Source organism: Elgaria multicarinata, chromosome 2, assembly GCF_023053635.1.
Source record: "Elgaria multicarinata webbii isolate HBS135686 ecotype San Diego chromosome 2, rElgMul1.1.pri, whole genome shotgun sequence".
In the NCBI taxonomy this organism is placed as follows: Eukaryota; Metazoa; Chordata; class Lepidosauria; order Squamata; family Anguidae; genus Elgaria; species Elgaria multicarinata.
In genome coordinates this window covers 18115767-18134687 of record NC_086172.1, presented here as the reverse complement: position 1 = coordinate 18134687, position 18921 = coordinate 18115767, and the positions used below count along the sequence as shown (strand labels likewise).

The following is an 18921-nucleotide window of genomic DNA, read 5'->3' as shown; positions in this document are numbered from 1 at the left end:
TCTCCTTCCTAGAACACTACCTTGGCCATTGCATGCACCCGTATGCTGGAGGCTTCGGCCAGCTCTTTCCTGAGATCCACATTTTCAGGCCAGTCTTTGTTCATGGGCAGGCATGATGTGAAGCCGTCCACCGAGGGGTGACACATTCGTAAGGCTTTCTGAAAGCTTTCTTCAAAGGTGCGCCCAATAGCCATAACCTGCAATAAGGAAAGCCCTTTTATTGGCATGCACAGAAGATCCCCCTCTCTGCTTCAGAGTTTCTCAAACCCTCTACAAGCATAATGAAAAAGAAACGGTCAGGCAGAGTGACCCACACAGCCTCAGCATGCAAAAGAAATCAAGGCTGCAGCAGACCACAGCTCATTTCAAGCCACCGCAAGAGGCCCCTCTGGAATTTATACCATTGCTTCATGGGTAGCAAACCAACACTGATGGACACAAAGGACCTGTTCAGGCAACACGCTAAGCCATGGTTAGGCCGCTAACCCTGTTGCAACAAGTGGTTATGGAGTGTGTTATGTAGCCACCATGGTTAGAAATGGTTCACACCACACATTAAGCCACACTATTTAGCTCAAAGTGCTTAACCTTCACGGTTTAGTGTGTTGTCTGAACAAGGCGAATGTAGACAGCACACTGTCTCCTGCCTGTGCTGTCATTTGTCTATGCATTCAGTTGCACATGTCCTGCCTCTTTCTCTGGTTGAGGCTGCTTACAAATTCCAAAACAATGAAACAATCCAAGCATTGGAAAAGCAAATAATGACATAATTAAGAAACACAGCAAATAACGTGGAAATAGATAAAAAAAATACAATTACTTTTTAATCCTCGAAAGCTAAAAAGGGAGATGTTGGGCTCATCTACACCAAGCGGATATTCCACTATATATGAAAGCAGTGTATAAAAGACAGGAGCCACACTACTGCTTTTTAGTCATATTGAAGTGCACTGCAGGATTTACACTATTGCTTTATAGTGGTGCTGAAGTGCACTGGGGCCCATGACACATCTACACCAAGCTATGAAAGTGGTATGAAAGCAGTATATGGTCTGTGTCAATGGGCCCCAACAGTTGTCAGTGCACTTCAATACCACTATAAAGCAGTAGTGTGGCTCCTGCCTTTTATATACCGCTTTCATAGTGCTCGATGTAGATGAGCCCATTGTTTCAAGCCTTTACATCAGTGGAACTCTATATCTGTTTTACTTGGCGAAATCTACCTTGTTTCCTAACATTTGCTGGAGATGTACTGTACTGTTAATGATGCTAATTTGGCATATTTTGTGACACCTGGGGGGGATCTACACTATTGCTTTAAAGCACTTTATAACAGTTTTGACAACTGTTGGGGCCCAGGACACACTGCATATACAGTTTTCAAAACCTTTTCAAAGTGCTTTAAAGCGCTTTAAAAGCAGTAGTGTAGATCCCCCCTAGGTCAAAACTCAACCTTTTGGGAGGAAAGGGATAGATAACATTCAGTTCGTTATTAGATATATGATTTCCATGATGCCAGAAATGATTATATTACGTTATTAATACTTTATTATGTGAGTCATCTTATTATGGATCCTTCAAACAGTAGCCAGGAGAATGGTTGAAAGAAAAATGGATCGATATTCACTAGAATGGCTGGCTATGGTCTGTGGCATTTTGACCACAAACCTATGCATGCTTACCTGGGGGGGGAAAACCCTACTGAACTCAGCAGGGCTTACTTATGAATAAATAGGCATAGGACTAGGCTGAACATTTATATATAAATTGACTGATGGTTCAGTTCTAAAACCAGAGTGAAGGAACAGTCCTCCATTTTTATGTTTAGTTTGGTTTCAGAATTTTATGGGGATACATCATTTTGTATGCACGCTGATCAGCCAAAAAGTTAATAGTTTAGAGATCAAATTGTTCATTAGAATATAGAGGTCAGCAAATCTGCCAGGAGATTATAAAGTCCAACAAAAGGTCAGAGGAAGGGAAAGTGAAAGTTTTTAACACAGGAAATAGAAACTTAGTAGGTGGAAATCAACAAGAAAGTGCCCTCGTGATTGATTGGAATTGAGGAGAGAGAAAACTAATTTTAAGAGATAAAAATCTAAGGCAAGAAGTCAGAGAGCAGGAGAAGAAGAAGAAAGACGAAGAAGAGGGGGAGAGAGAGAAGGGATGAAAGAAAGAAACCCAGAGTCCTAAAGGAAAGAGTCAGAAATGCTGGAACTGGAGAACTGATTGTGAGGGCTGTACTAAAAACAGCAAGGTGTTGCTTGGAACGGATCTGGATAAAATACAGAGGTAGTGTAGTTAGGTTAGCAGGATGCATTTATCCCTGTTATGTGCATCCACTGAGATTTAAAATTTTGTTCCAGTGACATTTTTCTTCAGTAAAATATGAACATTGTTATTTGAAATGTTGTGGTCTAAAGCAGATACCTGAAACCCAGAGAATTTTAAAGCTGGAGACAACCAGAAGGGGGACAAATCTACCTGGTGGCAGTAGAAAAGGCCACAGAAAGGAAAGGGCCAAAAAAAAAGACTGTGGCTGCTTTTGCTTGCTTTCCCTTCCACTCATGGAACAGGGCATTGATGGAATACCTACTTCATCTTGCCCCTGCCAGGAACTCACTAAGTGGTTGTTGGAGGCATGCTGCCCTCTCTGAGCCTCAGTACTCCATCTGAAATATGGGGACAATAATACTGACTATCTGATGGCAAGAATATATATATATATATATATATATATATATATATATATATATTCTCTTGAACACTCTGAAGTGCTACATCAATGTTGATGGTGATGATGATGATAATGATTTTGATTTTATCATTCTTCATCATCAACATCATCCCAGCACCCTAAGGTTAAAACATTAATGGGCTTAAGAGCATTTTGAGAAACAATGGGGGGAACCCTCAGACTCACCTCACCCACACTCTTCATGGAGCTGCCGATCTTGCTGGAGGCACCCTGAAAGCGGTCAAGGTCCCAGCGGGGCACCTTGGTTACTATGTAGTCCAGGCTAGGCTCAAAACAGGCAGTTGTCTTTCCTGATACTACATTCTCAATTTCCAGTAAGGGGATCCCGAGGGCGATTTTGGCTGCAATAAATGCCAAAGGGTACCTGGCATCAAAGAGAAAGGGGAACATTTTCAAAGTGGCATGAATTAGCTGTAAATCATGAGGACATATTTAATCCCTAAGAAGCCTTTCTTGAAGATATACTACCTTGCGGAGCATTCATTCCTTAACAAGAAGTAGCCTGCCTAAAACTCCACCATTCCCTCCACACACCCTTTTTGCCTCTACATTGGTAACTGGGGCAATAACCTGGTGGTATTCTTCATGAGGCCAGATTTGGCCTGGGGTCTCCACTTGCTGATCCCTGCTGTAACGTAACTGAGAAGCAGTTGGCTGGCCCCCTTGGTAACTACCTCAAATCACATATAGGGACCTGCCTTCACCTCACATTCTGAGAAACTTCAGGGAGAGACTATAGATGTTTTCAAGCTACAAAAGTCTGTTTGGAAGATAGCTCACTTAAGTCCATACAATTCTTCAAGAAAGGAACCATATGGAATGAGAATCTAGATTAACGTACAATATGGGGCCTGCTTCTAGAGAAACTAATTTTCCATTAAATCTACGAAAGGCCATGCTCTGCATCTTGCAATGGAGGTATATAAGGGGACCCTTTGTTTCCAAGCTATGTTGATATGATCACTAGTCTATATGCAACATAGATGTCTCAAGCCCTTCTAGATGCTATGGTTTGCTAAGGAGTAGTGGGGACTGGTGACGGGATGTCATCGGGTGGTGAATCCACTCCGGGAGCTATCCAAGGCCATAGCTAGACCTAAAGTTTATCCCTGGATTGTCCTGGGGTCAGACCTGTTCATCTAAGTGCCACACAGAGCATCCAGCGCTCAGGCAGGGCCGAACCCAGGATGATCCTGGGATAAACCTTAGGTCTAGCTATGGCTCAAGATACTAAACCCTATCACCAAACTAGGTTCAGCACCCTGGATAGCTCCTTGGGAGTTCTGACTGGTTCTAGCTGAACAGATTCACCGCCTCACTGACAAGGAGTACAAGACTACTATTACTAAACTAGGGGATTGATACTAGGCCCACACGTGATTGGGATTATGGATCAATGGGCAGGGGGACCTATTGCTTTTATCTTTATGGCAAGCGTATACACTCGATAGATGCTGCTGAAGTGATTCCACTGTTGGCCAGCTTTCAAAAGAGCTCAAGTTACTATTAAACTATGATTTAGCCAACAAATCAAAGAAAACTAGCAATACTGTTTTCTTCAAATTAGTGGAGAGATCTTCATTAACTCTATATTTGAAACAATACAAAGATACTGGAAGTTTTCTCTGAAAGAGACCTTTTTCGCTTATCTAACCAACAACTATTTCTGCTTCCAAATGCTTCCCTTGCAACATGTACCCATTGCAGTGCTCTTTCATGCCTTACCCTGTGGCCTTCGACGCTAAGGCAGAGCTTCTAGAAAGCCTAGCATTAACTTCAATTATGCAATACTCCAGAGAAGTAGGATTTAAGGCATACTGGATGTTACATTCTCCTACAATGTTCAAGTGGCGGACCACCTTGATGGTCGTTTCCCGGAGCATCTGCAGCTCTTCATTTGAAAGTGTTTGACTGGGCGCCACTACGATAGAATCTCCTATTTGTGAAAGCAAAAAATGGTAAAAACAAAACATTATTATCAGAGACACAGCTAATCTAGCACATTGTCAAAAGTATGGATTGTGTGAAAGGCTATCGATGTATTTCGAAGTCATCAAAAATACTGTAATTAGACTGACAACCCAATCCTATCCACATTTATTTAGAACGAAGTCTCACTGGAGTTAAACAGGATTTACGCCCTTGAAAGTGTGTTTAGGGTTGAAAGCTAAATCAATAACCAAATATGATGAAATTAAATAGAATAGAAATAAAATAATATTAAGCAGAAATTATGCTAAAATTTGTCATATTTGTATTTTAAATAAAGACATTTTATAAAAGAACACACACCAGTTTTTTTTACTCATCTTGAATTCTACACATTTGTGATTAGCTGGATTTAACATCTGTGCTGCAAGAAGCAGCTGCACTCTATATTTGTTCGAGAGTCTTTGCATTGCGTTCGAGCACCAAACCAATGTTTAATTCCTTTTTATATATATGCAGCTCTCTGCAAGTTTATTTTATGCTATAAACTAGGGATGTGGCATAAGAGTCAGCTGAAACCAGAGCTGAATGAGGCACCTTCAGATCATTTGGGGGCTGATCAGTGCCATGGCAGCCCAACTTTGGACAATATCTATCAACCTTCTCAAGTATCAACATCACAGTGATCTAAGCAAACCTACCTGTATGAACTCCCATCGCATCAACATTTTCCATGTTGCAGACAGTAATACAGTTGTCAGCTGCATCTCTTACAACTTCATACTCAATCTCCTTCCACCCTACCACTGACTTTTCCACAAGGATTTGATTGGTTATCGCGAATGCCTTGATGGTTTAAAGGGAAGAGAGCAAAAGAAAGTTTTCATTAAGCAGGTGAACTCTGGAAGATTGATATTTCCTGCAAGACTGACATTTGTTTCAACAAATGTCATTGGTCCTTTGAATAGTTAATTAGAGGAAAATTCCATATGAGCTGCGAGGCTGTTATTGGGAGGAGGGCATAGAAGAAGACCTTCCCCCTTATTTGTTGAGGGCTCTTTGCAAGGACTTGAGATATAAACATTGAGAGCACCTCTTTAGTAAGTATCACTTTTTGGCCAAATCCACACGCAAAAAATGGAATTTCCTCTTGCTAATTTAGATAGCAATGTCACAGCAAAGGTTGTTTTGTGGCAGCATATGCAATGTTGAAATTAATGTAGTGGATTGCTTTAATGATAAATGTGTGTATGTGTTTTGTCATTTTTCCAAACTGTAATTGTGTTATAATGTATGGTCTAACCAAATGAACTTATTACTCTACTATAATAATTAACAAGTATATATTAGTCATCATTTGCTATCTCCCTGATACCTTTAGGAGATGGTGGGGCAAGAAATGCCAGAAGAAGAAGAAAAAAAGATAAAGATTGCAGTGGGTATAGAGAAAAAGAGAAGTTTCTGTCCCTTACATTGTTGGTTCCTTAATTTAGGTCTTTTTTTTCCCTAGGGCATATGGCCATATAGAACATTGGTTTAGTGAGAAGCATAATTGCTTTCTATTAAAGTGATAATTGGCCATATGTCCACAAGAGTTCCGTCAACACTAATGAAGCAAAACCAATGTATCCAAGGCTTAAAAGAGGATTCTGGGAATGGGCATCAAGCCATGCCCACCAGATTCTGTTATGCTCAGCGCTGCTTTTAGTTTTAGCCATAAATGTAGAATTCTTTTAAAAAATGCAGTTAAAATTCACTCCAAATTCACTACTGCATAATATTATGGCATATCCTTAGTTGGCTTTTAACAAGAGGTGGACAAATTCAGAGGGGTTAGGTCTGTCAAGGGCAACTAGCCATAAGGGCTAAATGGAAACACCATATTTGGAGGCAGCATACTTCTGGATACCAGGTGCTAGAGACAAACAACAGTGGTAGACCATCACCTTTCTTGCCCCATTGATCTTTCCAGAAGTATCTGGATGGCCACTTCTGGAGACAGAACGCTGATCTAGATGGACCTTGTTTTTGATCCAGAACAGAGCAATGGTTATGCTCTTAGATGCCAACAGAAGTACAGTGGAATGGATATAAAATATATAAAAAATAAAATGGATATAATCAACTAAGGCCTTAGCTAGACCTAAGGCTTATCCTGGGATCGTCCCAAGGTCATCCCTGTTCATGTAAATGACACACAGGGGATCCCGGGAGCAGGCAGGGACGATCCCGGGATAAACCTTAGGTCTAGCTAAGGCCTCAGTCAACTAAGATAAGAAGGTCACACAGTCCATCTAAACGCTGAAAGCTCAGGAGTCTGTGCGTTTCTGGTCCATGGCTATGTAGTAGATCAAGTACATCCTCTCTCTCTGTAGCCTTGCCAGGTGATCAGCTTGAGAATGGTACAGTCAGCAGCATGGAAGCCATTTGAGTGTTGTGTGATCCCATGCTGTAAGGGTATATTTGTGAAAAATGAATACACATAGATAGGGCTGATTGCATGTGTCTTTTCCATAGAGTTGGCACCTAGGGTGGTTAGAAAACAGCCAGATACATGATTACCATTTGGCTATGCTCACAATGGACACCGATCTATAATTGGGCAGGGGCGGTGTGGGGGGACGACGACACAGGCCTCTAGATGCCTTCAGTTTTTAAGAAGAGTGACATGGGCAGAGGTTACAATGACTGAAAATGCCTAACTCTGCTCAGTTCAAAGGAACCACTGGAGCCCAATCCTATCGGCCCAGACAACCCATTACAGACTGCCTGTGCTTTCTTCCATCCTGTTCTTGGTGCATTGCTGTCTCTCAGCCCAATGCAGGACAGTTCTGTGTGACATTTCCCCTCCTGATATGTTTCGGAGAGCAAAGAAAATATAGGCTCTTACATTTCATTTTGACCCAAATTGCTAAATCATTTGCTCAAATTAAGAGCCATTTCTGACAAATTTTTGCTGCAGTATACCATGTCACTTTAATCATTCAAATTACCCAACTCAATAGCAAGCAATATGAAGGTGGATCATTAAAGAACATCAAGATTTTTTTCCTTGGGAAGGAAAAGCTAAGCCACAGTTTATAGGACCACACAAATATAGGCTTGAAACTGGAATAAGTTCATGCGCTTTGGCAAGATTGGGCAGCTTGGCATATTATTAATCATCATCACCACATTTAGGGTGATTTTGATGGCCCGGATAAGAACATAAGAAGAGCCCTGATGCTGGATCAGACCGAGGGTCCATCTAGTCCAGCACTTGGTTCACACAGTGGCCAACAAGCTTTCAACCAGGGACCAACAAGCAGGGCAATGGTGCAACAGCACCCTCCCACCCATGTTCCCCAGCAACTGGTGCACACAGGCCTACTGCCTCAAATATTGGAGATAGCACATAACCATCAGGGCTAGGAGGCATGGATAGCCTTCTCCTCCAGGAATTTATCCAACCCCCTTTTAAAGCCATCCAAATTGGTGGCCATCACGACATCTTGTGGTAGGGAATTCCGTAATGTAACTATATGCTGTGTGAAGAAGTACCTCCTTTTATCTGTCCTGAATCTCCCACCTAGTATTTTGAGAGAGGGAGAAAAATGTCTCCTTGTCCACATTCTCCACGCCATGCATCATTTTGTACACCTCTATCATGCCTCCCCTTAGCCTCCCTTTTTCCAAGCTAAACAATCCCAGCTGTCGTATAACCTTCCCTCATAGGGGAGATGCTCCAGCCCCTTGATCATTTGAGTTGCCCTTTTTCTGCATTTTTTCCAGCTCTATAATATCTTTTTTTAGGGGTGGTGACCAGAACTGTACACAGGACTACCTCAGCCTTTACCAGGCTCCAGACCAGTCCTAGAATAGCATCCCAGGTTCTGACTGAGGCCTTGCTGGTTTGGCTCGTCTTGCTCATGGCTCCACAGTATATTTTCCTCTGCATTGTGTGTCTGCTCTTCTGCCTGCCTGCCTGCCTGCTGTGCCATAAACTCCATCCCTGGTTGGTTTTTCCCAGGCTTACCCCTCTGCTATGACTCCTGTGAGGGCACCGGATGTGTACAGAAGTACCATTATTATTATTATTATTATTATTATTATTATTATTATTATTATTATTATTATTTGTATCCCACCGTTTGCCCAATACTGGGCCTCACAAATTACATTACTTTACATTAAAGAGCAGCCACAGCAATACCTTGGTCCCAAGATCCAGCAGCTGTTCCTTGTCAAGACATAAACCTGACCCTAGTCCACCCAAGGCATACGCAGAGCGTATCATGACAGGATAGCCGATTTTTTCCGCTGCTTCGAAAGCATCTTCTATCTGAAATGATAGAAGAACAAATAGACAGTGACATAGCAATAGTGAAGATTATGAACATTTCTAAATCTGTCTGCACTTGTCAATATCATCCAGGTTGGAATGCAACATGCCACAAGAAAAGCCATGGATATTAATCAGGCTTGGGCTCAATGCTCTGAGATCTTGATGTTGGGGCACAGACTAGGCTGGATTAACTGTCATGGTTTCCCCTTAGAAATCACGGTTTGTCAAAAGTAATGAGAAGTGATGCAGCATGCTCAGAATTATGTAGAGTAGCTTGTGAAGGGGGGGGGGGTGGCGGATGGTGGTGGATGGCCCTATCTTTTGAGTCTGAGGCTAGACGTTGCATTCTGAAACCTTCCAGCTTTCCAATTTCACAATTGTGTCTCAGGATGATGTCTTTTCAGACTTCACAGTGAGTGTGCCTAGGTAGGGGTGGGGGGCAGAGCCTGTTCATAATGCCACGTGCACACGCATTGTAGGTGTAAAGACCGTATGAACAGGGCTAGGGAGAGGCAGGCGGGGAAAAGGAGGGCCCTGCCACCACAACCAGCTGGCGCTTTCTCTCTAGGGAAAATGGACGTGCACTAAAAAGAAAAAAGAAAATAGCACAGAGCCGATGGGTTGTTGTAAATCCCCTTCACTGGAGTCCTGTCTTACTGCTGATTTCGCCAGCCTGCATTACAGAAATTTTGAACAGCCCTAGACAGGGAAAACAAGTGGGAGAATAAAACCGACTCTCAAACTTAGTATGGCACGTCCTCCACACATATACGTTATCTATTTCAACGATTTCAAAACACAGCTAAATCTACTTGAGCTCAGCTAATTTACCGATTCCACGGCAAAGCTGGGAGCAATCTTCTCATTAATTTCGTTCAGTTTGTCTGAAAATATCTGCCTGTCCTCTGTGGCCATGATAGATTCAACTGATGTTCCAAGGACCTTAACGCCATACTCCTGCAGAACGCCACGCTTGAACAGCTCCACTCCTGTACAGAGAATGCGTTGGCAGGGTCAGCATTAAAGGAAGAAGAACACGTTCTGAAATCCATCCAGCTAAGGCAGATTATCTCACACTTGTCTCAGTAGAGTGGCCAAATGCTCATCACAAAAAGAGAGGAATTACGTCACCAAAAAAGAAGACAACCATTTGCAAATGAAAATTTATATTTATGGGTGCAATTTTATTTATTTATTTATTAAATTTATATTATTATTATTATTATTATTATTATTATTATTATTATTATTATTTATTTATATAGCACCATCAATGTACATGGTGCTGTACAGAGTAAAACAGTAATAGCAGGACCCTGCCGCATAGGCTTACAATCTAATAATATCATAGTAAAACAATAAGGAGGGGAAGAGAATGCAAACAGGAACAGGTAGGGTAAGCAGGCACAGGGTAGGGAAAAACTAACAGTAGAAAGTAACAGTAGTATATACCGCCCCATAGCCGAAGTTCTCTGGGTGGTTTACAAAAGTTAAAAACAGTGAACATTAAAAAAAAAGTATACAAAATTTAAAACCATCAAAAATATAAAAACAACAGTATAAAACAACAGTATCCATTTAAACAACAACAGTTTTGGGGTGCATTAACAAACAAACAAACTTAACATATGTTGTTAAATGCTGTTAAATTCCTGGGAGAAGAGAAAGGCGCCGAAAAGATAAAAATGTTGGCACCAGGCGAGCCTCATCGGGGAGATCATTCCAAAATTGGGGGGCCACCACTGAAAAGGCCCTCTCCCTTAGAAATAATAATGATAATAATTTACATATAAATACAGTACATCTCCCCGTAGTCAGGAAGATTGGCCAGGTGACCTCTGTACATTGTGAGTCTGCTATCCAAGTGCCAACTGTTGATGGACTCCTTCAAGGCCCCTGCTCGCCTTGACTTTAAACCAGACTTGGGCTGGATGATCCATTCAATAGAGGACTCCTTCAAATAGAGGACTGCCCTCTGCTAGCTCTCCAAAATAGAGGACTATCCTCTGTAAAGTTTGTCCCCTAGCCATCCTATGTCTCAAGCCCAGTTCATACACTTCACTGGGCCAGCAATCCTCATGACATGGTGGAGAAACGAACGTGTGCCTCTTCCCACACACATAATGTAGCTTGGAAGGCAGTGTCCTGTGTGGAAGCTCTATGCACGTGAAATTGGGTGACATGAATCGTCCACCAACATTTCTGAGGCAAAAAACATTGTGCAAGCCCTCCACCCAAAGTGTCCACTTCACATTAAAGTATATAAATCCATGGTGATGGGGAACAACATGTATATATATATTCCTCCACTGAGCCAACCCAGTAGGCATATGAACCAGGCCTAATTTATTTATTTATTTATTTATTTATCATACTTATACCCCGCTCCTCAGCCAAAAAAGGCTCTCAGAGCGGCTTACACTTAGCAAAAAAGACAGTATATATATATATATATATATATATATATATATATATATATATATATATCAGTAGATATATAAATATATCAGTAGACAAGCTCTCCAGTCTTGGGGATGCTCCGTCTGCTATTTTAGCTCCCAAATATCCAGGCCATTGTTTGGACATTTGTTTATTCATTTAGTATCTGTACTGGTAATTTAGCCTTCCCCAACCCAATGCCACCCAGATGTGTTGGACTATGACACTCATTCCAAGCCAGTGTTACCCTGCTGGCTGTGAATGATGAGAGTTGTAGTCCAACACTTATGGTGGGAGCCAGGCTGGCAAAGGCTAAAGTAATTATTTCTGTAGTGACAAAAGGACATTGGGCGCTGTCCAATCAATGAGTTCAATTTATATACTATTCTGTCCAAAAGGCTTACGGTTGGTGGGTTCTGAGAGCCCTTTATGGTTGCAAAGAGACTTATACTGCAAGGTTGGAAGGATGAACGTCCACCATCTGCATTGAGCATCCTGCATTGAGCAGGGGGTCGGACTCAATGGCCTTGTAGGCCCCTTCCAACTCTGCTATTCTATGATTCTATGATCTACCATTCAATGGCCTGAGGATCTTAATGCTCTTTCTACATTTGAATGTTTATCCATCAGTCGTCAATCTTGTTTGGATACCTATTCCCTTATATTGTCTACTTACATTAATGTACATTTTAAGATACAGGTGTTATTGTGAAGTGATGCTGTCTTTTTGTTGTATTTGCAAAATAAAAATAAAAGTTATAAAAAAAGATGGTATCACTTATTTCTAAGCATTTTAAGGAATTAAAATGCAGGCCATCTTAAAACACAGACGCACAACTAAAATGCATCTTTTTACATCTAATTAATTGTTGACAAAATGCTTACGCAAATGAAATCACTCTGCAAAAGATTCTCATGCAAAAATTCTGATAAAGCTTCAGGCACAACATTTGAAAGTGATGGAATTGACCAAAAACTATTACAGACTCCTGCTTTATGGGTCAGAATCTCAGTATTGTGGATTAGTTACATTGCCTGGTTTAAAGGGCTCAGAGGCTCTGTGTAATAAGACCCACTATTCATCTAATGTGACTAAAACTGTTTATTCTTGTATCCTTCCTTTTTATATAGCAAGAGGGTTTCATCAACATACACTTTTCACTACTTTTCTCCCATATAGTCTGCCCCACACACTCAGGTCCTCTGGGATGAACTTACTTCAGTCAGCTAAAACTAGGCTGACATCAGTTTCCCAGAGGACCTTTCCTTCTGTCACCCCCAGATTGTGGAACGGCCTGCCGGAGGAGATTCGTAAAATTAACTCTCTGTGTGATTTTAAGGCAGCTTTAAAGACTACCCTTTTCCGGCAGGCCTATCCAGATCAATGTAAAATCAAGAATTTTTAAGATGTATTGATTCTTTACTAATGTTGTTCCCCGCCTCGATCCAAAGGGAGAGGTGGGTAAGAAATAAATAAATATACTATTATTATTATTATTATTATTATTATTATTATTATTATTATTTCACTGAACCCTCATTATTCACTGAGGTCATAGCTCGTCTTGTGCAAGCACTGAGTCATTACTGACTCTTGGAGGGACGCCAACTTTCGCTGACGTTTTCTTGGCAGGCCTTATAGCGGGGTGGTTTGCCGTTGCCTTCCCCGGCCGTTATTACCTTCCCCCCACCCCAGCTAACTGGATACTCATTTTACTGACCTTGGGAGGATGGAAGGCTGAGTTGACCCAAGCCAGCTGCCTGAAACCAGCTTCTGCTGGGATTGAACTCAGGCCGTGGGGAGAGTTTCAGCTGCAGAAACTGCTGCTTTACCGCTCTGCGCCACACGAGGCTCATGAGGTCATAGCTAGATGGGGCTTTATCCCAGGGCAAACCCCGGAATTGTCCCTGTGCATCCACATGACGTACAGGGGATCCTGGGATCAGGGAGGGATGATCCCTCCCTTGCCCTGGGATCTCACCCTCCCCTTGGCCCCAGTTTTCCCACGGTCCTGGGCTGAGCCCGAGACCACGGAACATGTGGCTGGGTGCCGCAGGTTGACCCGGCTCTGTGCAATTCCTTGCGCGAAGCCAGGAGCGCCGCACCCATTGTGGGTAGGGTGCAGCGAGCAGGGAAAGTAATTTAATTTTTTAAAAATGTACCTTTTGCACATGAGCATTCATGTGCTGCTGGTCCTTTAAGATTTTTTTTTAAAAAAAATGGTGGGTGTGACTGTCAGGGCTGGGAATTTCTTCCACAGATTTGTTCTAGCTCTGGGTGAGAGCTGGACTTAATATTTTGTCAATGCCAGGTGCAGGTGACTTATAGAACTGGAAAGATCAAAACGATAAGGAAGATTTCCTCATCAACCGTTAATTGAAGAAAGTATGAGTCATCCAATTCTGGACAATGTATGTATTTTTATTTTTTTATTTATTTATTTATTACATTTCTATACCGCCCAATAGCCGGAGCTCTCTGGGTGGTTCACAAAAATTAAAAACATTCAAAGTATAAAACAACAATATAAAACCATAATATAAAATACAATATAGAAGCTCAATATATATATATATATATATATGTGTGTGTGTGTGTGTGTGTGTGTGTGTGTGTATGTCATTACAAAATGGACTTGCTGTGATACTGTATGTCTCTGGACTGTGCTAATGCTGTAAATAAGGAAGATGTTATGTACCTATGAATATACCTCAGTAAAGCATTACTGAAGAGAACTCTGTCTGTGAGTATTAATTCTTCAAAGGAAGCTAATCTGAATGCTGGGTGATTAAACTCTGCTACAGTTGGTACCCAACAGTGACGCCTCTCCTTCTGAGGTCGTCGCTCGTCGTGTGTAAACAGAGGAGGGATCTCATGTTAAACACGATGTGAGATCTTCCCTCCTCTGTCATGGGATAACGAGTAGATCTAGCTAAGGCCACTGACACATCTCTGTGTAACATAGCAGCGTTTAATGTGTCATTGGTAGGGGTAGAAGTCATACACACAGAAAGCTGCAGCTAGAAACTTGGCAGATGCAAATCTCAAAGGCCCCTCAGCTTTTCATTTGGCCCGATGAAGAATTATGTATCTCTTGTAACCTGTATATCCATAAAGTACAATAAAAGATGGTACCAACGTTCATTTAAGGGCAACAACGGTATCGCCATATGGAATTCCTACAACGGAATTCCATGAGTGGAGACCAACGAGGTGAAATGGAAAAGAGAAGCACATAACTTACCACAGTTGAGAGCAGTCTGCCCACCCATACCAAGAATTAACCCATCGGGTCGTTCTGCTTTGATGACTTCAGTAACAAATTGTGGGGTGATCGGGAGGAAGTAAACTGTGTCAGCCTGCTTTAGGCCAACTTCATTGGTCTGAACTGAGGCAATATTGGGGTTCATCAGGACAGTTTTCACATTTTCTTCCTGGAAAAACAATAACAGCACAGTACTTTCAGTAAGTGTGTAGCAAACAATGAATTAATATGCATAGAAAAGGCACTCAAACTCTCTTTATTTCACTAACTTTGAAGGAAATTTCTTTGAAATAAATAGAACCTGTTTTTGTCCACATAAACGATTTTTAGGCCTGACAGCTCTTAACAACTCTTTAAAAAATTAAAATCGAAAACAAATTTACAAGCTACAAGCATTTTGACATGCACTAAATGCTGCATGATAACTGGGTTCACCAGATACGAATTTCAGACAAAAAGATTAATATAATCCAGAAACATTTACGCCAGAATAAATTTGTTAATCTCTAATATACCACAAGACTCTTTGCTATTTTAATGGGAGATACAAAAGCAATTATTATTATATTATTATTATTATTATTTATTTATTTATTTATATAGCACCATCAATGTACATGGTGCTGTACAGAGTAAAACAGTAAATAGCGAGACCCTGCCGCATAGGCTTACATTCTAATAAAACCATGATAAAACAATAAGGAGGGGAAGAGAATGCACCAAACAGGCACTGGGTAGGGTAAAACTAACAGTATAAAGTCAGAACAAAATCAAGTTTTAAAAGCTTTAGGAAAAAGAAAAGTTTTTAGCTGAGCTAAACTTGGTAAAATACATTGAATTAGTAAAATACATCGAATTGGACCTAAACTTACTCATATACATATAGATTAGACCAATTGAAATCACTAATTTCAGTGTGTCTACTCTGTGGATGACTAACGCCCTTTCTACACCTAAGGATTATCCCAGGAAAATAGAGGGATCGTCCCTGCCTGCTCCTGGGATCCCCTGTGTGTCATTTGCATGCACAGGGATGATCCCGGGACGATCCCTGGAAAAAAGGTAGGTGTAGAAACAGCCTAAGTCTGGATCCAACCCATAATGTTGTTAAAGATACTTTTTCAACCAATTTTTTTTAAAAAGTACGTATTAATTTATTGGTAACATTCTAACACAAAAGGTATGAGAACATTTTTCAAGTGCTAGCATGTGTTATAAATGTATTATTTACACGTATTATGGTTACATGTACATGTAACCCATGTACTATATACATGGGTTATAAATGTACTATTTCATTATATTTCTCCTTCCTGCTCTTTCCACAGCCATTCTTGTGAATTAACACTTGCACACATAGCTTGTTTATGTTTGGCCTTAAAGCTGGTCCCCAATCAACAATGTGAATACTTAGGCACATCTTGCAATGCTACACCGACGCAAACTGCTTCGGCTTCAGATCCTATTGTAAATCAGGCTGCTAGAGGCAAGGTCACCAAAAGCAAGTGTCGCTTCTGGAATGGCTGATTAGCACCAAGATCAAGACGGCTAGCTGATAGTGAGAAGGAAGGTCAAGCTGGCAAGATTTGCTGGAAAATATAACTTCTCTTAAGACATAAAAGCAGGAGGCAAGAGAAGCAGAGAGTGGGAGAGTGTCATGTTTGGAAGAAACGCTTTTCTCCAGAAATCAAGACGATCTTTATATAGAGAAGGGTGCCTCCAATCCATTTTTGCTTTTCAGGTAATATCACAGGCCAGTGATGCTTCCGAAGAGTCTGGCTACAGTCTACATCAGTGGTTCCCAAAGTGGGCGGTACTGCCCCCTTGGGGGCTCTGGGGTTGCATAGGGGGGTGTTAAGAGGTAAGGGGATGGCAGGGAGGTTGCTCGAGGTGGTCTTTTCCGAGAAGCGCCTCTGCAGAAGGTCTTAACCCCCAGGAACACTTTTATGGGGGAAGGTAGTTTGGTCCCAAACCGTATAGTGGAAGAATCCACACATGTATTAATACCGTTTAAGAAGAGTCCTTTTAACGGTGAATTGAAATGTTTCAAAAGCACCAAAACGCTAATGAAGAGACATACTTTGCTTGGTGTGCCCCGCCACGCCGGCTGCAAAACAGAGGCGTTCACTCTCTTTTCCCTCCCTCCCTCCCTCCCTCCCTCGGCAAGCCTGTGGCGGGTGCTTCGGATTTTGAATAAATATTCAATTCATTGTTACTGTTTTGAATTGTATTGTTATTATCTTCCTTAGTGGGTCATTGAAAACCGCTATTCTGAATAATGATTTTTGTACTGTAGGGTAGGGGGGCACTGGGCATGAGTTTGTGGAACCAAGGGGGCAGTGACCTGAAAAAGTTTGGGAACCACTGGTCTACATCAACCAGGGGCAGATCTACACAGTGTACTGAAGGCGCTTGCGTGCGCCTCCAGTGCGCCCCGAAAACGATTGTGTAGATCCTGCCCTGGAAGAGGCGGAGGAAGAGGCGGAAGAGGAGGAGGAGGGGGAATCCGGCCGCGTCCTTGCCGCCGCCACCACCGGCCTCCTGCTGCTGGCACCTGCCTTCTTCCGCTGAGCTCTCCGACCCGGGTGGCTCTTTCACCGGCAGCAGGAGGCCGGCGGGGAGGTGGGCGGCGGCAGCGGCAGCAAGGACGCAGCCGGATTTCCCAGCTGCCTCCTCCTCCGCCTCTTCCTCCGCCTCTTCCAGGGCGGGATCTACACAATCATTTTCAGGGCGCACTGGAGGCGCATGCAAGCGCCTTCAGTACGCTGTGTAGATCCGCCCCAGGCCACAGAAAGGCCTAATGAAACACACCGCCGATTCTAGGGGCTGGCTAATGTCTGTTCTTGGTCAGCCAAACAGCAACATGGTCAAAAACGTGGCCTAGAGAATTCAGCGCTTTCCAGCCTTTAGAACTGTTTAGACTGACTGATTATATAAATGTATTTTTTCAGAGATTAGGAAGAAATAATGTTTCTACATGCTAACATCCATGTACCTGCAGCAGAAACCACCTTTCCATCTCCCTTATATTAAAAAATATAATGGAAACAATCCAGCCAATGGGCAACAACACACTAAACCATGGCTAGGCCGCTAACCCTTTCGCAGCACATGGTTAGTGAGCGTGTTTAAACCATGGTTTTGTAGCTACCATAGTTAGGAATGGTTCACACAACACGCTAAGTCATGGTTTATACAACCACAATGTTTAGCTCAAAATGCTTAACTACCATAGTTTAGAGTTTTGCCTAAACAGGGTTTATGTTAACCACTTTTAAAGTCACTGATTTCAATGACGGTGATTTAAAATATGTACTTAACTCTCCCACTGAAATCAATGAGACTTTTTTTTTTAAAAAAAAGAATACTTAACTTGGGCTGGTTCATGCCCATTTCATCTTTTCCCAAAAGAACTATGTTTGATCCTCATGACCAGAAAACTGATGAGTTCTGTCTTTCAAAACAATAAATAAATCACATTTTGTACCCTTACCACATAATGTTCTGTTTCTGTTTTAACCTCTGTGCTGGAAAAATGCTACAAAATAACCCTAACACATGAGCTATTTGGGAGAGATTCCTTAGACCCCCATCTACTCAGAAAATCTAATTATCATGTCTGCTGTAGAGTTGCACCCTTCCAGGCACAGTGTTCTGTAAATAATGTAAGGCTTTCATAGCCTGACATTTGCTGCTGCAAATATGGCTCTCGTCCACGCCTGTTGCAGATGGGGTCACAACATACAGTTTTTGTTAAGTCACCGGAATGACTAGCAGTTTATTGGAAAAATATACATAAACCATGAATGTCTCAATTTTTTTAGCTCATATGATATTTTTATTTTATGCTCTGGTTCACCCAGGTGCCTGTTACCTGTCATTTGTTGTTACGTTGGTTTAAACATTTCTTGGTCTCCCAGTCTGGAAACAGAGTGACAGAACTTGAGAGAAAATACCAAAGTGTACATAGCAAATAATGAACGCATTTTTCACAATAAACCAGAGAGGCTGAAGTTCTTTAAAACAAACCATTTAAGTGAATTATTTCATTTAAAGCTTATTAATCATGGAATCAGCTCACAGGGAGGACACGCGGGGTTGATTCTCACTGAATAATGCAGCTGGTTTTGCCTAAAATCTATATACTGCCAGAGATTTAAGCAAGGCAGAATGTATAATTACATAAAGGATTGCCCCAACTGCTT

The 18921-nt window shown here is 41.7% G+C and overlaps 1 protein-coding gene across 1 annotated transcript in view; it reads right to left on the bottom strand.

The window, feature by feature from the left end:
- Positions 1-18921, bottom strand: part of CPS1 (carbamoyl-phosphate synthase 1) — a 184790-nt gene that overhangs the window by 97003 nt on the left and 68866 nt on the right. Inside the window, exons 14-20 of the mRNA XM_063116089.1 lie at positions 14696-14885; positions 9843-10000; positions 8880-9008; positions 5389-5533; positions 4484-4694; positions 2924-3122; positions 21-197 (exon numbers count right to left, since the gene is read on the bottom strand). Of these exons, the coding sequence (XP_062972159.1) occupies positions 21-197; positions 2924-3122; positions 4484-4694; positions 5389-5533; positions 8880-9008; positions 9843-10000; positions 14696-14885 (1209 nt within the window). The remainder of the gene's footprint in view (positions 1-20; positions 198-2923; positions 3123-4483; positions 4695-5388; positions 5534-8879; positions 9009-9842; positions 10001-14695; positions 14886-18921) is intronic.